This window comes from Falco naumanni, chromosome 13 (assembly GCF_017639655.2).
Source record: "Falco naumanni isolate bFalNau1 chromosome 13, bFalNau1.pat, whole genome shotgun sequence".
Lineage (NCBI taxonomy): Eukaryota > Metazoa > Chordata > Aves > Falconiformes > Falconidae > Falco > Falco naumanni.
This window is the reverse complement of record NC_054066.1, coordinates 1,218,590-1,236,238: the sequence shown is the minus strand read 5'-3', so window position 1 is coordinate 1,236,238 and position 17,649 is coordinate 1,218,590. Positions and strand designations below refer to the sequence as shown.

The 17,649-nt window shown below is 58.2% G+C and overlaps 1 protein-coding gene across 1 annotated transcript; it reads left to right on the top strand.

Annotated features, from left to right (window-relative positions):
- The first annotated feature begins 1,192 nt into the window (after positions 1-1,192).
- On the top strand, positions 1,193-15,033 carry ETV5 (ETS variant transcription factor 5). The gene is made up of 13 exons (XM_040613650.1): positions 1,193-1,310; positions 1,817-1,953; positions 2,096-2,183; positions 2,334-2,381; positions 2,495-2,545; positions 7,703-7,832; positions 7,970-8,227; positions 10,005-10,264; positions 11,008-11,067; positions 11,546-11,614; positions 11,993-12,162; positions 12,954-13,055; positions 13,241-15,033. Exons 2-13 carry the CDS (start codon positions 1,909-1,911, stop codon positions 13,460-13,462), a joined length of 1,503 nt encoding a protein of 500 aa, XP_040469584.1. The 5' UTR covers positions 1,193-1,310; positions 1,817-1,908; the 3' UTR covers positions 13,463-15,033.
- The last annotated feature ends 2,616 nt before the right edge of the window (positions 15,034-17,649 follow it).

Below are 17,649 nucleotides of genomic sequence, written 5' to 3'. Positions count from 1 at the left end.
CACTGACAGAGAATTTCCCAGCAGCAGCCTGGAGACACACTCGGCAGCTCTCCCAGGACAGCAGATGCAAGCCCATGACCCGATGCTGAGGATTTCAAAATAGTCAGGACAGTCCTGTACCGACAGGCTTCCTAACCCCTGAGCATCTTCCCTGAGCAGAAGGCTCCCGTCCTTCCCAAGCTGAGAACTATCCCTAACGCCAGCTGAGCACTATCCCTTGTTTTTCCCTTCTCCAGCAGTGATTTCCCACTCTCACTCCACAACAACGTGAAGCCTCCACACAGTTCATTTATACTGTGCAAACTGCTGCTTCCTCCATGAGCAGCCACTGGCAGGTCTCCATGGTGGGTCTCACCACCTTTGGTTACAGATGGGGAAACCGAGACACTTGACAGAGCAACACCGGGGCAGGAGGCCTAGCAGGAACCCACCAGCACAGCTCTGTCCTAAACTTGTTTTCAATCCTCTGAACTATTTGGGCTTGGTCTGCAAACCTGCTCAGGGGGATCCGTGGCCAGCGCAGCCCCAAAGCTCCTGCAGGTGGGAACTGTTTTTCCTATGGCCTCCTCCAAAGAACCCTTCTCAAAGGCAAACCTGGCTCCAGAGTGCCTGCAGGGGACGAGCTGTCAAAGCCGCAATCAGGCACGGGTTAGCCCTGTGCCCGCAGGTAGACCCGTGTGATGCCACCTTGCTGGGATCAAACCGCCTCCCAAGAAAGCGGAGGGGACCCCATGGCCTGTGCAGAGGACCCAGGTCCAGCCCACCCGCAGAGATTGCTGTGCGGCAGGTTCTTGGGCACGGCGTGCAGGGTGAGGCCAGACCCGACCTCCTGGGCTGTCCCCCCAACCCCTCGAGGCCGCCCGCCAAACCTCCAACTCCTACCCTGGGCAGGGCCGTGGCTCCTTTAAATCCTGCGCGGCCCCAGCCCCACCCGCCGGCCTCTTCCCCCTTCTATTTTTTTATGAATGAAAAACGTTCTCGCCGGAGTCATGCAAATCACTTTGCGCCCATTGGACGTCTCCACCCCCGCCCACCCGGCCTGCCTCAATGGTGCTCGGCGGAGCGGCGCACGGGCGGGCACGCAGTGGCACCGCAGCCAATCCGACGGCGCGGGCAGCCGAACGGCGGCTCCCCATTGGCGGGCGCCGAGGGTAAACAAGCGCGCGGGGCGGGGCGCGGCGGAGGCCGCTGGCTGGGGGCTGTGGGCCGGAGCAGAGCAGCAGCGCGGTGCCCGGGCGCGGAGCAGCGCCTTACCCGGCCCCGGCTTCAGCGGAGCCCCGCGGCGGCGGAGCCCGCGGCGCCCCGGCCGGGTACGGCAGGGCCTGGCATAGCGGGGCCCGGCGGCAGGGCCCGGCGGCGGGGCGCGGCCGCGGCCGCAGCCGCAGCCAGGGGCGGGGGCGGTGTTTATGAATGGCGCGGGCCGCACGGTGTGAATGGCGGGGGGGGTGGGGTGGGGGAGGGGGGGCGCGCGAGGGGGGAGGGGAGGGGAGGGGGGCGGAGTTTATGAATGGGGCGCGCGGGGCGGCGTGGGAACGGGGCTGGCTGCGGCGCGGCCCTGCAGCGCAGAGCACCGGCAGGGGCGGGGGGGAGCGAGGCGAAGCGTGCGTGGTGCCGGCCCCGGCCCCGCTCCCCCGGCGCGTGATGTCACGGCCGTTTCTATAGAAATTGGGTGACATCACGAGCCGGGGGGCTGCGACCCGCCACGGCAGGAGTGGGCCGGCTCCCCGGGGAGGCGCGGCGGCCCCGCACCCGCACCGAGCCAGCCCCGGGGGCGGCAGGGGCCGGGGCCCGATCCTGACCCCCATCTCCCCGCCAGCCGCGCACCTGCCGGGACCCGGGCCGGACCCCTCTTCCCGGGCCGGCGTCGATGCTGAGCGGGCCGGGGGCACTGCCCGCCTTCCCCGCACCATGGACGGCTTCTACGACCAGCAGGTTCCCTTTATGGGCCCCGGGGTAAGTTTGCTCTGTGCTCCCCCCCTCCCCCCCCCATCACCCTGTTGGGCACCCCCCACCCATCCCCCAGCTGTGGGGACACCCCCATCCCCATCCCCGGAGGCTGCCACCCTCACGGGCTGCTGTGCCCTGCCCGTTGCAGAAGGCCTGCACAGAGGAGGGCCGAGGCCGGCCGGGGTCCGATAGGAAAAGGAAATTCTTGGAGACTGACCTGGCCCACGACTCCGAAGGTAAGGCAGGGCTGGCCCGAGTGGCCGTGGCCTCGCTGCGACCCTGTGAGACCGCTCTTCTTCTGTTTATCAGTTTAGAAATAACCCTGCGAATAATGGCAGTGTTATTTATTCTTCCATGGAGCGCATAAGTCTTTCACTCTGTTCCAGAGCTCTTCCAGGATCTCAGCCAGCTTCAAGAGGCCTGGCTAGCTGAAGGCAAGTCTTCACCTCTGCCTTTTGCCATGTAAAATGGCTCTGTGAGCATTTTTTTTTTTGAGAACAGAAAATGCCATAAACCCACTTATTTTGTTTGTTTTTTTCTTTTTTAGCTCAGGTCCCTGATGATGAACAATTTGTCCCAGATTTCCAGTCTGACAACTGTAAGTGATTGTTTTGGGTTTTCATTCTCTAGGGCAGGGGAAATGTTTGGGTGCCTGTGCAAAACCTTGAGCTGAGTTTGGAGCTGCTTCCTTGGGAAAGCAGTTGTTGCTGGGGCTGAAACCATGAAATCACAGACTTTTGGGAGAAAGCACGTGTGGTTCGGGTTCATCGAGATGAAACTTGCAATGCCCTGTCTTTTGTAAGTGGGGAAAATCATAGCCAAATGCATGGAAATTCTCTAACTGATCTCTGGGCTCCTCTGAGACTCGCTGCTTGTTCATAGTAATGTTGATTTGCTTATAAATGCTCCTTTTCCTTTTCAAGTGGAAGCGAGAGCCCGTGCTGGGCTCCTTGGTTAGCCACAATCTCTGCAGTTTCTGGAGCTTTTTACAGTCCAGGCCCAGCGCTGTTGGCAAGAGCGGACCTGAGTGGTGAAACTTGAGCCGCTTTAAGCAGCATTAATCACTGGCAAGGCAGCGTGTTTAAAAGGAGGCCAGTGAAAATGCAGTCCCTCTTGAGTTGCATAAGAGCGAGAGTTGGTTCTGCGCCGCGGTCCATTGCAGGATGTGTTAGTGAGGGCAGGGGCTGGTGAATGGCGCGTGGTGCTCATGCTCTGGGGCACTGAGGGCTTGGTTGGAGGAGAAGGGGGGACGGGGGACGGGGGGGGGCATTCAGGGTGTTTTAAGTCGTTACCTGGCAAACAGAAGTAGTAGCTTGGTGTTGGTGGCTGGGTTTTGCTGCTGAGCCAGACAGCTACAGGACTTAAGGTAAATCAAATTTAGCCTGCAGTCGAACAGATTTTTCATTCCAGCTTTGTCACAGCATGCAGCAGGGTATCTTCTCCTACAGTAAATGCATGTTAATTATTGCTCTTTGATTACTTGAGTGGGAAGCTTGCCATTAAACTGTTCCAGACAGCCCAAGTTTCAGATGCGCTTTTTTCCTTGTCTCCCCTGAGATAAAAGGCGAGCCCAGAGTCAGAAACGCAACTGGCTGTTGACATCCTAGCGCAGCCCAGCAGCTCTCGCTTGGAGCGGTAAAAACTGCAGCATGTGTGGGAGGGTGGCTCTTAGAGCTGAAGCTGTTTCCAGCGCCTTTTGGCAGTCTCTTGTTTCCTTGTAACCTGAAGAGCTCAGAGAGAAGAGACAAACTTTTCTGGGTGATCCAGGAAAAGGGCAGGGGGTGTGGGGGGCGGGGGGAGCATTTGGTTTAGACTCTTAAAATGTTCTCCTGACTTGCTCAGCCTCTGCAAAGCTGGCATTGAAACAACTTTGTCACTTGAAAGGAGATCTCCCTGCATGACACCCTGCTGTAATAACCTTCCTTAACTTTCCAGGGGAAAGAAAGGAAAGGTTTCCCTTGCTGCTGTGGAAGGGGCTGTGCCAGCTGGGGTGGGGCTCAGACTGCGGTGAGGGGAACAGGGAGCCCGGCTCTTCCATACCAGCACGGGAGAGAGTCTAGCTTACAGCTTTCTGACCCAATCTTCTCATTTCCCTCTGGTTCCGAACCATGTGTGGTGTAAGAAGAGAGGGATGAATCTGGCACAGCCTCCCCCCTGCACCTGCCTTTGGCTAGCAGGGACATGCTTCTTTCCTGGGCTGGGGGGGCCACATCGGGGTTCAGTGTCCGTTAGCTCCCACGGGCAGGTAAATCCTTCGCTGGTCCATATGGATGTTTGCAGGCATGCGTTGGACCATTCCTGCAGTTGTGTAGCTCTGTGCCCTTTCCCTGAGGAAGCTGCTGCTCTCTTTTATTCCAGGCAAACCAGCTCTATCTCCTGCCCCGTGGTCCTGGCATACCCAGGGCCAAGCTTCCTCAGCACAGCAGCAAAAAGGGACAGATCAGGCTCAGTTTGGACCCTGTTGTCATGGGGAATGCTGCCATGTGTGCTGTGTTGAGTGTTGGAGATGCTCGGGAACACAGCATCATTCTCACCTTGCTAAAAAACCCTCATTGCATGGCAGCTGCCCGCAGCTCAGTTGCTGCCTGCTCACCGTGCCCGATTCTGTAGCTGAGGTCCCTGGCAGACGTGGGCTTAAAGTTGGGGCTTGGCAGCAAAATACTGTAACACACCAGAGTGCGGTGGGTCGTGGTGTTGGGGAGGAAGTCCCGCTGGAGGGATGGAGAAAGCAGGGCTTCTCTGAATAAGGGATGTGTTGTTCTCTGCACCCTGGACCGAGCTGCAAGAGCACCAGATTTGGTGCTTATAAGCTACCCGAAGAAGTGGCAGGTCCTCTTGGGAAGGAGAGGAGGCTGCGGGTGACTCCTGCAGAGCTCACCCTGCTGCCCAGCGTGCCATGTTGCTTGGCCGGGCATAGATGTGGGTTTGCCTGCGGTGCTGTCCTAGGGGAGAGGGTATATGTACAAAGTTGTATCTTGACCGGTTGTTTAAATGACTGGGAAGTGATGGGATCATGCTGGGGAGATCAAGTGCTGTGAGAGGCTTTGCCTTTTGCAGGGGTTTGCTCCCAGGGGACTTGTGGCCCCCTGCACAGGTGGCGTGTGGCTAAAGCCATGGGCAGTGCAGGAGTGGGGTTTCTTGCATGCCAAAATGAGAGCAGGAGGTTTGTTTCTAAGGAAGGTTTGTTTAAACAAAGGAAAGCAAGAGCCTGGCTTCTATTTCTGGCTCTTCTCCTGGTGTGACCTTGGGTGCGTCCTGTAATGCTGGGGGATGGAGGGGCAGGCGCGGAGCTCGGCTCCCAGGTGATGGCTTGAGCGGGTGCCAAGGTCCCCAGCCAGTAGCTGGGCTTGAAATGGTGGTTGGGTTGCCTTCCCCATGGCTCGGGCAGCGGGTGCCACTGGCAAAGCCAGCTTCTTCCAGGCTTGGCTTCTGAAGAGGGAGCAACCTGCCCTGTCCCCCACCAAGGATTCCCTCACAATTCAAGGCCGTGAATGGCTTTGAGGTGTCACGTTTCCCATGGGAGACCTCTTGGCTGAAGATGGATGCTTTGGGCATCTCCACCTTGGCTGGTGGTATGGCACGGAGGGTGTATGCCTGAACGGCACACCACCTCCTCCCCATCTTCCCCTCCCAGTTATGCTGCCTTGGTTGCCAAGCACGCATGGCTGGTCCCCTTGCCTGGTCTCCCCAGGTCCCTTCTGTCCCTGGGCGCTAAAGCAGCCCAGAGAGGGGTTGTTGGGCACCCACAGTTGCTCTTGCTGCTCCTGTGGCTCAGTCCTGGTGTGGGTGTGCCGAGGCGTGTTCTCTGGCCCCGTCTATAGTTAAGCTGTTCCCCTGCCTATTTGTACATTTATTTTTTTTTTTTTTTTAGCCTTTAATTATGGTGCTGAGCACAGGACCGGAAAGGTTAAAAGTGCTTGTGCACCCAGCGTGCCTTAGAGGCACTGGGTGTTGAGGCAGGGCACCTCCTTCCCCAGGAACCCTCCTGCCACCTTCCCTGCTCTCCCTGCCTGGCTGCTCGCTGCTGGGGTCCCAAGCCAGCTCCTTCCTCCCCAGAGCCACCGGCCTCTGTGCCCCCTTGGCTCCCGCCACCGGGCGCTCCGGCCCACGAGCTCGGCGGCGTGAGCGCATCTCGCCCAGCAGCGCCGGCCGGCCCCGCGGTGTTTGTGTAAGGAATCCAAACGTTGCACTAAGTCTGGGCTTGGCCAGCTGGTCTCAGTTAGGATCTTAAGGCTTGTTTCCCTTTTCTTGAATGGCAGCTCTAAGCTCTGGGGAATTTCCCCCCCCCCCCCCCCTTAGCCACATGAATGGAGCGCTCCAAACTGTTTGTGAATGGAGGGTGGTGCCCGCTCGGAGACTTTTTTTTTTCTTTCTTTTTTTTTTTTTTTTTTTTTTTTTCCAATGAATAACCAGACCCCATTGTACGACTGGCGGAAAAACAACCCGCTCCAACAACACGGAGCCTGTTAGGGAGAAACATGCTCGCGATAGGCAGCTGGAACCCTTCCAAAGCCAGTTCCCCTTTGCTTTCCCGTGGCTCGCGGGGCGCCCGGGCTTTGCCGCCGCTGCGCCGGCCCCCCGTTAAGGCTAGAAATGCTGAGAGTGGCACAACCTCGCCGTGGGGGGAAGGAGGAGGGGGATAAATCCGGCTTGGGAGCGGGTGGAAGGCGTGTGAGGGGCTGTGCTGGCTCAGCGCTGGGCTTTGTGTTTCAAATCTTCCGGGGGGGGGGGGGGGGGGGGGGTATGCCCTTGGTACCAGCTGTGCTGGGCCCTTGCCGGGGGTGGGGAGGGGCACTGGTAGAGAGGGGAGTCAGCAGCTCTTTAAAGGTTTTGACAAATTAGGGGAGCAGCTAATTACCTGGCAAGCTGTGAACAGTTGTCCTGGAGCTATTTGCTCCTCTCCGCTGTGTTTCGGCTTTGCATGAAGCTAATATTCCACTTCCGATTAGTCTTGGCTCTCCTCTGCAGGCACTATTTAGGTAAAGATCTTTGAGGCGCTTTCCCTTTCCTAGGGCACCTGCTTTTAGAAATTAATTAGGTTAAGTATATATTACTAGGTTTAAAATTATATATAGCGAGTGGGCTTGCAGGGGGCTGGGAAGGGTTTGGTTTTAGTGGGACCTTTGGCACTTGAACTCATGCGATTGTGAGACCCTGGGACTGGGTCCTCTTGGATTACTTTGGCTGGGGGAAGGTGGATCCCATCTAGCTGCTTGCTGACTCTCTGGCCAGCTAATCGGGAACTGGGTATGTTCCTGTGAGGGCGAGTGGGTCACTGTGTCCTGCTTGCAAGCTCTCAGAGCTCCAGGCTGTCAAGACCCCTCGTTCCTCTGCCTGTGATGCCTGGGCTCATCTCGCCTCATTGAGGGGCTTTTGGCCCAGCCTGGGCATGTGTCTCATCCATGGCTGTTGTCAAGCTGCCTGTTCCCCTCTTACCCTGTGCTGTTCCCCTCTTGGATCCCAGTGGGAAACATCTCCCCCTCCGTGAGCAATGTCTTGGGCCAGTGGGACTGTCCCAGCCCTGCCCATCCCTGCAGAAGTCAACCCTGCCACTCCAGCTTGCCCACCAGCACGTCAGGGTCTGCTTGGGCACCATCCTGCCATGGATTGGTTGCCTGATGTTCCCAGGGGGGTAATTCAGCACCTGATTCCGAAGCCAAGAGCACCCAAGCACACCAAGCTCCCCAGGGGTCAGCACCCCCCCACACACCCCTCCTGTGTGGGTGAGCCTGTATGCTCCTCTGTCTTGTTGCAGTGGTCCTGCATGCTCCACCTCCGGCAAAGATCAAGCGGGAGCTGCACAGCCCTTCCTCGGAGCTGTCGTCCTGCAGCCACGAGCAGGCCCTCTGTGCTGGCTATGGGGACAAGTGCCTCTACAACTGCTGGTAGGTAGCATGGGAGTGGCTGCTGCCTTCAGACCCCTTGGGTCGCAGTGTGGGGACTAGTCTTGCTTGTCGCTCTGCCACACAGAGATGTCCTTGGTAGCGTCACCATCAGCCCCCGGCCCCTTTTCCCTCCACAGTGCCTATGACAGGAAGCCCCCTGCCGGGTTCAAGCCATTAACACCGCCCGCCACGCCAGTGTCTCCTGCGCACCAGGGATCGGCCCTGCCGCCGCCGGCCTCAGCTGTGCAGGCAGCTGCCCATGGGGCGGCGGCGGCCCCGGCCCCGCACCCGCTGCAGGAGCAGAGGCAGCAGACCTTCGCCGTGCCACGGCCGCCTCACCCACCCATGCACATGCCAAAGATGATGTCTGAAAACCAATACCCCACCGAGCACAGGTAAGGCTTTCCCTGCCCAAGCGAGCACTGGTGACTTGCGGGTGTTTATGGAGTCTTTCGCCCTCTTGAAATGGATCGGTGGCCTCAGCATGGGGAAGGAGGAGGGATGTCCGTCCCTTTGTCCCCATGCTGCGGTGGCAGACTTTGGGCCAGGCATTGCTGCCTGGGATCCCCTGTAAACCAGTGTGGCAAAATTTGCTGCTTCCCACTGAGATCTCATGGCTTTTTCTCCCCATAAGGCAGCCGCCTCCTAATGCGGACCCGTTCTTCCCAGCCCCAGGGACACCAGGCAGAACCTTTGCCTCCAGCTTGAGAAAGGCGAGGCAGGCAGAGGCTGCCGCCTGCATCCATCCCTGTGGCAACGGGTGATGGTGCTGAGTCAGGTCTCCTGCTCTTGTCTCTTCCACCTGCTGCAGCTCTGCCATCCAAGCTGAGCCCTGCTGGGCCGGGGAGCTGCAAGCATCCTTGTCCTGCCCCCGAGCACCCTTGGGCTGAGGGTTGCTCCTTAGCTCCTCTGTGCATCACGTGACATCCCTGTCATTTTTGGGGCTGCGGAGGGAGAGACCCTGCTCCCTGCTTCCTCTCAAAATTGTGGTTTCATCTCCCATCACCCCTGTGTCCCTAGAGGCCTTGCCGGTCCTCTCCCTCACCCCAGGCTTGCCCATGTTATCAGTAGGTGGCATGGCACAGGTTGCAGTCGACCTCCAGCTTTGCTTGTGGCCTCCTGGATTCCCTTTGTGGTGACGGCTGCTTGCGTGTCCCCTGTGGGCATGGGGCCGGACATGGCAGCCCAACAAAGCCATACAGCTGGGCCGTGGAATCTCTTGTGATGTGCCCGCAGTGGGCAAGCATCCCTCCCCAGCAAAGCAGGGCACTGCTCCAGGCAACCTTCAAGCTATGTGGGGGGCTGGCCGTGACCCCTCGGGAAGCGCCATGCCAGCGTGGGGCTTGGGTTTCACTCAGGAAGGGCAGAGGGACACGGCTCGGAAATGGAGTAATCCCAGCCCGGCAGCTGGGAGGGCTCCAGTTACAAAGCCAAATGGTGTATGGCTCGCTGAGAGGAGCCAGGTGCGGAGATCAGAGATCGCCTTTCAAGGTGCTGGAGGACGAGGGGATGCGGCAGCACCCCCTCGAGATAGTCCTTTGTGTCCACTGCCACCAGCAGAGACCATGCTGGGACTCAAGCCGGTGGTGGCAGCACCCCAGAGCCAAAAATAGTGCTCCCTGCCACAGAGTTCAAGGTTTAATCCCCGCTGCACAGGCGGATTAGTGGCCGGCTGGAGCTGCGGAGTAGATTTGGTTTGCGTAAGCGCCTGCCTGGGTGCATCATTCCCCAGGCCCCACAGCTCTGCCCACCACACCGGGGGGAGGTTTTACAGGTTTACAGAGATATTACTGTCGTGGGCTGGGGTTTGTATCCTGTCCCCACTCCTACCCACATATCCCCACTGCAGCACCACGCTGCCATCACCTGAGGTGCACAGCACTTGACCGTGGTGACCCACGTGCTGTCCTGCTCCTCTGGCAGGGGGTCTCCAGTGCTTGGAGGGGGCCAGGGCTCTCTTACAGCCCACTCGGTCCCCATGGGACAAATCCTCGTGGTGGTCATGCTCCTGAGGAACTGTCCTAGCCTGCTGCGGGTGGGACACAATACCACCCAAAACCACCCTGGGCTGAGGGCACCGAATGAGCATCAGGGTCCTGGTCTGGGGTGGCAGCATGCTGGCAGGGCTGACCTCACCACCCCTCGGTCATGCTGTGTCCCTCTTCCCTCCAGGTTTCAGAGGCAGCTGTCTGAGCCCTGCCACCCCTTCCCACCACAGTCTGGGGTCCCAGGGGACAGCCGCCCCGTCTACCACCGGCAGCTGTCGGAGCCCCTTGGCCCTGCTGCCCCCTGCCCCCCTCAGGGATTCAAGCAGGAGTACCATGATCCGCTCTATGAGCACGGTGGCCCCGGCCTGCCTGGCCCCCCCGGCCACGGCTTCCAGCCCCCTGTGGGCATCAAGCAGGAGCCCCGGGACTACTGCATTGACTCAGGTGGGTATGAGCTGGGGAGGCAGCCGGATGCCCGGGGGTGGTGCGGGTTACGTCAGCAGCAGCCGGGGTAGCGGGGCCATCTCTGCCATCTGCAGCTCACAGACAGCGTGGCAGGCACAGGGTTGAGCCTCGGGCAGCAGGTGCCACATCACCCCAGGGCTTCTGCAGCGCCAGGCTGCTGCTTCTCCTGGTTTCACTGCCCCCCCCCTTCCTCTTTCAAAGCAGGAGGGATAGAGCAGGCATTCACCAGATGCTGCGTGGCGTGGTCTGTGCCGTAGCCGCAGGCTGGGGTGCCCTGCAGTACCCGGCGGGTCCCCCTGGAGCCCTGGCCTAGAACCTGCTGTGATTTCTGGCTGCTGGACCCCACCAGCATCACGGAAAAATCCTCTAATCGCCTTAGGACCTAAAAATACCCTGACCTCGGGATGGAGGGTGGCACAGCTGAGCAGATGGCAGGGGAGGCGCAGCGATGCCTCCCTTCCTGGAGGGCCAGAATAACATAGTGAAAACCTGAGCTGACTTACACCTTTCTGCCAGCGCTCATTCCAGTGCTTCTGCCCTCCCAAATTGGTACTGGTTTTCCCCAAAAGTTTGGGGGTAGGGGCTGGGGGTGGGTGCGGTGGTTTAGGGGGAGATGCCTGGACTTGGCTGTAGGATGTGCTGAGGGATGGGAAGATGCTGCTGAGTGCTTGTTGGGACCCACAGGATGCATGTCCTTAATGCCACCTTCATGTCCCTCACAGAAGTGCCTAACTGTCAGTCCTCGTACCTGCGAGGGGGTGTCTTCCCCAGCAGCCATGACGGTGAGTGTGCCCCAGCCTCTTCCCGCTCATGGGCATCCCTGGTGTGTCCCATCCCATCCCTCTCTCAGGGTAGGCAGGCCCCCCTCGTGGCTGGCAGAGCTGCTGGGCACCCTGAAAACGTCCGTGAGGGCCCACACGCGAGCAGCACCCGCGCTGCTGCTAAAAATAGGGCCTGTGCCATGCAGCCACCGGCCCCCGCGAGTGCGCAGCACTGCGTTGCATAAGCTGGGACAACGTGGCCAATGTAGCTGCTGAGAGTTTTGGTTCCCCCATCTCCCCAGGGTGAGAGGGTGCCAGAGCTGCATGGCATTCACCTGGCAAGCCAGTGCAATGCCACTGAGATAGCTGGGGATGAGTCTGCTCGTGGCACTGGGGGATGGGGTCCTGATGCTGGACTGGGCCAAGCCAGGGTTTTTCTGGGGTCTGGCTGGGGTGGTGAAGGGGCCCTGTGCTCACAAAAAATCTTCTTCCTCCCTAGGATTTTCATATGAAAAGGACACACGATTGTATTTTGATGACACATGCGTGGTACCAGAGAGGCTGGAGGGTAAGAATTCACCCCCAGAGGAGGGCTGGGGGGTGACCAGGGCTCATGGAAGGGAGGTCTGGGGCCAGGCTCTGCAGCAGTTGGCTTTTAAGGCCATGCTGTGCTGGCACGCTGCTCTTGAGAGCTGCAGGGCATTGTCCCATGGAGCTGCTTGGCATCACTCTCAAGCCCTGTCCCTGCCACCCACCCTGTGCCTTGCCTGCATGCAGCACCATCCCCACCACCCCTCCGCTCTCCAGCCCTGTGGCCTGATTCTGCACGGGGGTGTCCCACACAGGGGTGAACCCAATATTGCCGTACATGTCCCCTGATGGATGGCACAGCCTGGGAGAGGGGCAGAGCCAGGGCGTTTAGTCAGCTGTGTCTCGGTGCGGGCAGGTAAAGTGAAGCAGGAGCCCACCCTGTACCGTGAGGGCCCTCCATACCAGCGGCGTGGATCCTTGCAACTCTGGCAGTTTCTGGTCACCCTCCTGGACGACCCCGCCAATGCCCACTTCATCGCCTGGACTGGCCGGGGCATGGAGTTCAAGCTGATCGAGCCTGAAGAGGTACAGGGGCACCTGGCGTGCTGGGGCTGCAGCCCTGGAGTGGCTGGGGGTGAGCCTGGAGCGCAGGGTGGGGGAAGACCCTTCCCACACAACACAGCAGCTCATGCTCACTTGAAGTGAGACACAGGGGCAGCTTTTGAAGGCAAAAAGGGAAAAGCCAGCCACCCATCCACGCTCAGCAGCTGTACAAATTTGCCTTTAATCTCCTCTGCTGCCTCTTGGCACGACACGTGCTTTGCTCCTGGAGGTGTCGGGGGTCACCGGCCTCTGTATGCCTTGGATGTCTTGCTGAGACCTGCACTCAGCCACGGCTGTGTCCCTCCCAGACGGCTCCGATCCTTTGCCCTGGGTCCCTGGTGGCAGCTCTGTGCTGTGCCCGAGCCCTGCAGCTCTGCAGGAGGCTGACACAGAGGAAGGAGCTGTTTGGGCAGTAATTGAAAGCAGCTGTAGTGCTGAGCTGCGCATTGTGGGTAATTACCCATAATATCTCTTATGCAGTGCATGGAAATTGTGGTTTTTTGAAGTGTCTTTTTTGGCAGGCTCCCCTAATCAAATGTCTTTTGATTCATCCCCCGGTTTGGCAGTGGCAGCATTGTGGCAGCCAGCGCTTGGAGCTGGAGCTTTGTCACAGCAGGCGGGGAACTGCTCTGGGACTGTGGTGACATTTTCACCTCTGTCTGCTCCAGCCCCCAGAAACAAGCCCCCGCCCCATGTTTCAGTTGTGATTTCCCTCAAGGATCCAGGTCCAAGCCCTGGCTGGAGCCTTTACGGTGCTGCCTCTCTCCCCACAGGTAGCACGGCGCTGGGGCATCCAGAAGAACCGACCAGCCATGAACTACGACAAGCTCAGCCGCTCCCTGCGCTACTACTATGAGAAGGGCATCATGCAGAAGGCGAGTGACCCCGTTGCCACGGGGAAGGGGAGCCGAGGGTGTCACCATCCTCTGCTGTCACCCCAACATTCTGGGGCACAGGAGGAGTGGGGCTAGGTCCAGCGTCAGTCATGCTGTGTGTGTTACTCCCTGGGCAGGGGGGAGGGTGCAAGGCACCTCTCATGCCCTCCTCCTCCTCCTCGCAGGTGGCTGGTGAGCGGTACGTCTATAAGTTTGTCTGCGACCCTGATGCCCTCTTTTCCATGGCCTACCCCGACAACCAGCGCCCTTTCCTGAAGACGGAGCCAGACTGCCCGGTGCCCGAGGAGGAGACAGTGCCGCTGACGCACTTTGAGGACAGCCCAGCGTACCTCCTGGAGATGGATCCCTGCAGCAGCCTTCCCTACGCGGAGGGCTTCGCTTACTGACTCGGCCAGCTGGCAGAGCCACGAGCACTAGCGCATCTATGTTGGGCAAATACGGTTTTCTAAAAAAATACTTGTTGCTGTTCACGAGGAGAAAAAAAAACAAAACGAAACAAACCAACAAACCACATGCGCGTGCACACAAATTGGAGGAATCTAAAATGCCCCGTGTGTGCCACTGCTGAATTCCCACCCTTACTGTCCAAGGGCTAGTGCGTAGAACTGTCTGTCGCTGGCACCTCCTGCCAAGCATCAGCGTGATGTTTTGGGGTGACGGGAGCTAAAGACGCAGTCTCTGACCTAGGCCCCGTTCCTCGCAAGCACCGCGAGGACTGATGGCTCCAGCAGCGCCCCGGGACTGGGCTGAGCCAGCATGGCTGCCTAGCCAGTTGTCACGACAATCTGCTTTGCATCAAGCACAATCCGCGTAGCTGCCTTGTGTGGTGGAAAGGGCTTTGATTTGCACAGAGGAGGGATGCGGGGGAGCCACCTGGGCCAGCACCCCGGGGCTGATGTGCGCAGCACCCTACCCCAACCCCGAGGAGCCTTCTGCCTTCTTCCTGACCCTCTCCTCCCTGCCCCACTCTCGTGATATAACCTGAAATAATGCTTTCCTAGCCCCTCAAGGTCCTCTCTGTGCCCCTCTTACTCCTCAGCTCTGGCTGCGGGCCACGGGTTGCATTTCAAGGGAGGGGAGACCCTGACACTATCTCCCTCCTTTTTTTTTTTTCTTTTTTTTTTTTTTTGATGTTTTAGCAGGAAAAAAAAAAAGTTTCTAAACTGATTTTTGTAGATTTTTTGTATTTTAAGGTAAAGCTATTTTTTGCAGACTGGCTGCTGTTCCCAGAGCCCCTGAGGATGCCCCCCTCCGGCTCTCCTCCTAGCATGCTTGTGGGGGGAGCCCTTGGTGCCTGCAGCTCCCTGGGATGGTTGCTGAAGTATCTGGTCCACTCCATTTCACTGCTCGAGTCCTCTTTCCTGGGGGAGCTGGGGCTGAATACCGGTGCCAGCTCAGCTGCGCTCTCCCCTTGCTTGGCACGGCCTCGGAGCTGGGCTGTAAGGCTGTGGTGGGCAGGGAGGGTGGGGTCCCTCACCCCCCTCCTGGGTACCCTGCTTCCCTCCAGCTCCCTGCTGCACCTCTTACCACTCCGTCACCACTCATATATCCATATCTGCCTATCCCCCTACTTCCACTGGCTACATGTTTTTGTTGTAAATGCTGTATAGGAATTTTTTTTTTCTCTTAGTTAGCTTTGGTTGAATCTTTTTTTTTTTTTTTTTTGACTGATTAATTCTTTTTTTTTTGGGGAAGTATGAAGATTAACTCTGGGTAGACTCGGTTGCTTTTGCCATGGTGGCTGCCGTGGCCTGTACCTGTGGGGAGCGTTTGGTTGTGGGAGCCCAACCCTGGGGACAGGGTTTTAACCATTTGCTCAGTGTGGCAGGTCTACAGTGCAGAAGGGGTTAATCTGAGGACTGATTCGAAATAACCTTTACTCGAGCAGGGCTATGTATCTCCTGCAAAGCTGCATTACATTCTGTACTGTGTACAATAAAGGATCTTGCTTTCTGTTCCTCCCTGGGCCTCTGCTTTGCCTGCGCCAGGGGCCGTGGCCTGGGCTGGGAGGCAGCCCTGTGTCCTTTGTAGGAGCTGGGACCAGGTAGGGGTCTGGGTCACCAGGGCAGGGCTGCCCTCTCCCCAGGCTTGGGGCTGTTGCTCCGGCATCTGGATGCTGCTGTGGCTTTCACAAAGCCAATCTGGTGAGAGGATCCATTTGAAGTGGTGCCATGGTTTAATATTGCCTCTTCCCGAGGGTTTCTCAGCTAGCGGATCTGGCTGCCTTTTGTCTGCTTTGCTCTCCCCTGGAAACCCAAGCTCCTGCCACCAAGCAGGGCTAAAGCTGGTGGGGACCCCTCAGTGTTGTCACCCAGGGAGGAAAGCCCCTTCAGGAACATCTGGCAGTAGTCCTCCAGCATTCACTGGCCCCATTTCTAGGCTGGGAAATATCTCCATGGAGCAGCAAGGTCTGCGAAAGACTGAAGGAGGTGGGTATAGGGCAAGGGCTGCTCCACAAGGACTTGACTGTTGAAGGGTCTGTGTTTCCCCTCACAGGCTGCAGAAATTAGAATTGCCTGGTCACGATGGCCTCTGTTTTAGTTGGTCAAAGCAAGTTGAGCTGGGTGTCCGTGGGCTCCCAGCCCCATCCCTCAGCTGGGTGGTGGCATGATGCTGCTGGAGACACTGGCAGCTCTTCTCTTGCAGGCTGTTTTCACAGCCCAGGCAAACTCCCTCCCTAGACATGACAGTGGAGAGATGGAAGGTTCTTATGTGCTGTGATGCTCTTTATATACTGCACCTCACCTCAACCCACACCTGGCCACCAGCCATGTTGCTAATAGGTCCTTAAGCTGCTCTTCTTTCATCATGCCTGAAGTGTTAGGCTGAGCAGAGAAGCATGGCCTATCTCCTATCCTAAGCAGGGCAAAACAGTCCCCCGAACACTTCGCAAAACCAATTCACCTGGCATGAAGCCTTCTAGGAGTTAAATCAGCTACTCGGCCCCTGAAGACATCTTGCACTCCCTTAGGAGCTCCATGGCACCAAGCCTCGGTGTTTTGGCAAGCAAGTCCCTGACTGGTGCTCGGGTAGGTTCTCCAGTGTGGGCAACCTGTGGCTATCTAGCAGCAGGGAGACACTTGGGTGGGGAGCAGCCCTCACTGTGCTGGGGCCAGGGGCTGCAGCAGGACTGCTGGGCACCCACAGCAGCAGCGCTGCCCTCACCCTGCACCCACACAGGGCTCTCAGTACAGTGAAACCCCCCAGCCCAGGCACACAGCCATAGCCCGTGCCATCCTCCCAACCCCATCCCACTTTTGTTGTCTACAAAGCTTTGTTCTCTGCCTAACGTCACAAAAATCAAGTTAAACAAGAGGGGAGGCAAAAAACCTTGCTAGCAATCTGAGCCCCAGACAGTGCCCAGTTAATCCCACCTCGATGGGGATTTCAGCAGGCTGAGTCCCAGTGCTCAGGACGGAGCACAGGGAAATGGGGCCACCGGCAGCGCTGCCGGCAGGCAGATGGCCTGGGGCGGCAGGACCTCAACTGAGTGGCACAACAAGTGTGGGGGACCAGTTACGGATGGCAAGGATGAGCAGATAAGGCAAAGCCTTTCAAAGCCTCATTGAGCAGTTTGTCACGCCACAACCCAACTGGCCCTGCAAATCCTGCTGTGGGCAGGGCTGGGGGGCCCCAAGAACAGCCCATAGGCTGCTCTTGCTGAAAGGTGAGGATAGGAGAAGAGGCATTTGGTTTTTTTCTATTCCAGCCTGTCAGTGTGGGACAAAAGGGTTTAGACCCCAGAGGGTTTGATACCACACTGGCTTGTAAGTATTCAGGACATCAAGAATTTGCTCTTCATTTGATCGTGCTGCACATCTCACCTCCCTCTGCTGCACACAAGAAGCTTTTGCTCCGTGCAGAGAGGATGGAGCTGCCTTGGGTGCATGGTCCCATTCATACCCCCTCCCCGAGGGTGAGGGACAAGCCACAGCTGCTCAGCATCCTGCCTGCAGTCCCCCAGGAACAAGGCCAAGAGCTCCCAGGCAGCCCAGAGACTGGGGTAGCATTTGCCAGGAGTTGGGGAGATGGAAGGGGAAGCAGGTGGAAAAACTTCCCTGCCCCCTGCACACCTCCTGCCTCATCAACTGCTGCTCCAAAGCATGGGGATGAGCCCTCCCTGGCTACGCTCCGGCATGCAGTGGGATGGGGAGCCAAGCCAGGGAGCACTGCCGTGGCCGCTGCCACTTCCCTCCAGGACCACGAATGGCCAGGGCCACCACTGCTCCATCCCCAAGACTGGCTACCTTGGTCCCCTCCTTGCACACCCCAGCACTGTCTGCCTTCCTCCCACTCCTCCTCGGCTGCTGGGGAGGATGAAGAATGAGCAGAAAGGATGGGAAGGATAAAGCAGGATTTTGGGGAAGATTCAGCCATCCAGGCCAGGCAAAACCATGGTGCTGGAATTGGCCTCTCCAACCCTCCAGATCACAGCTTCCACCTCCTACTCAGGACATGTGGTAACAAGGCCATCGTTGATTCAGGGTGAACAGAATCTGTGATACTGTGTAAGCAGATAATAAAATGGAAGCTGGTATTAAATGGGGATAGATATTATTTTCCTATTTTCTTC

Excerpts from the sequence above, each read along its gene's own strand:
- ETV5 (XM_040613650.1), top strand. The coding sequence starts at position 1,909 with ATGGACGGCTTCTACGACCAGCAGGTTCCCTTTATGGGCCCCGGG. Across the intron at positions 1,954-2,095 it reads TTCCCTTTATGGGCCCCGGG|AAGGCCTGCACAGAGGAGGG; the intron begins GTAAGTTTGCTC and ends TGCCCGTTGCAG. Across the intron at positions 8,228-10,004 it reads CAATACCCCACCGAGCACAG|GTTTCAGAGGCAGCTGTCTG; the intron begins GTAAGGCTTTCC and ends TCTTCCCTCCAG.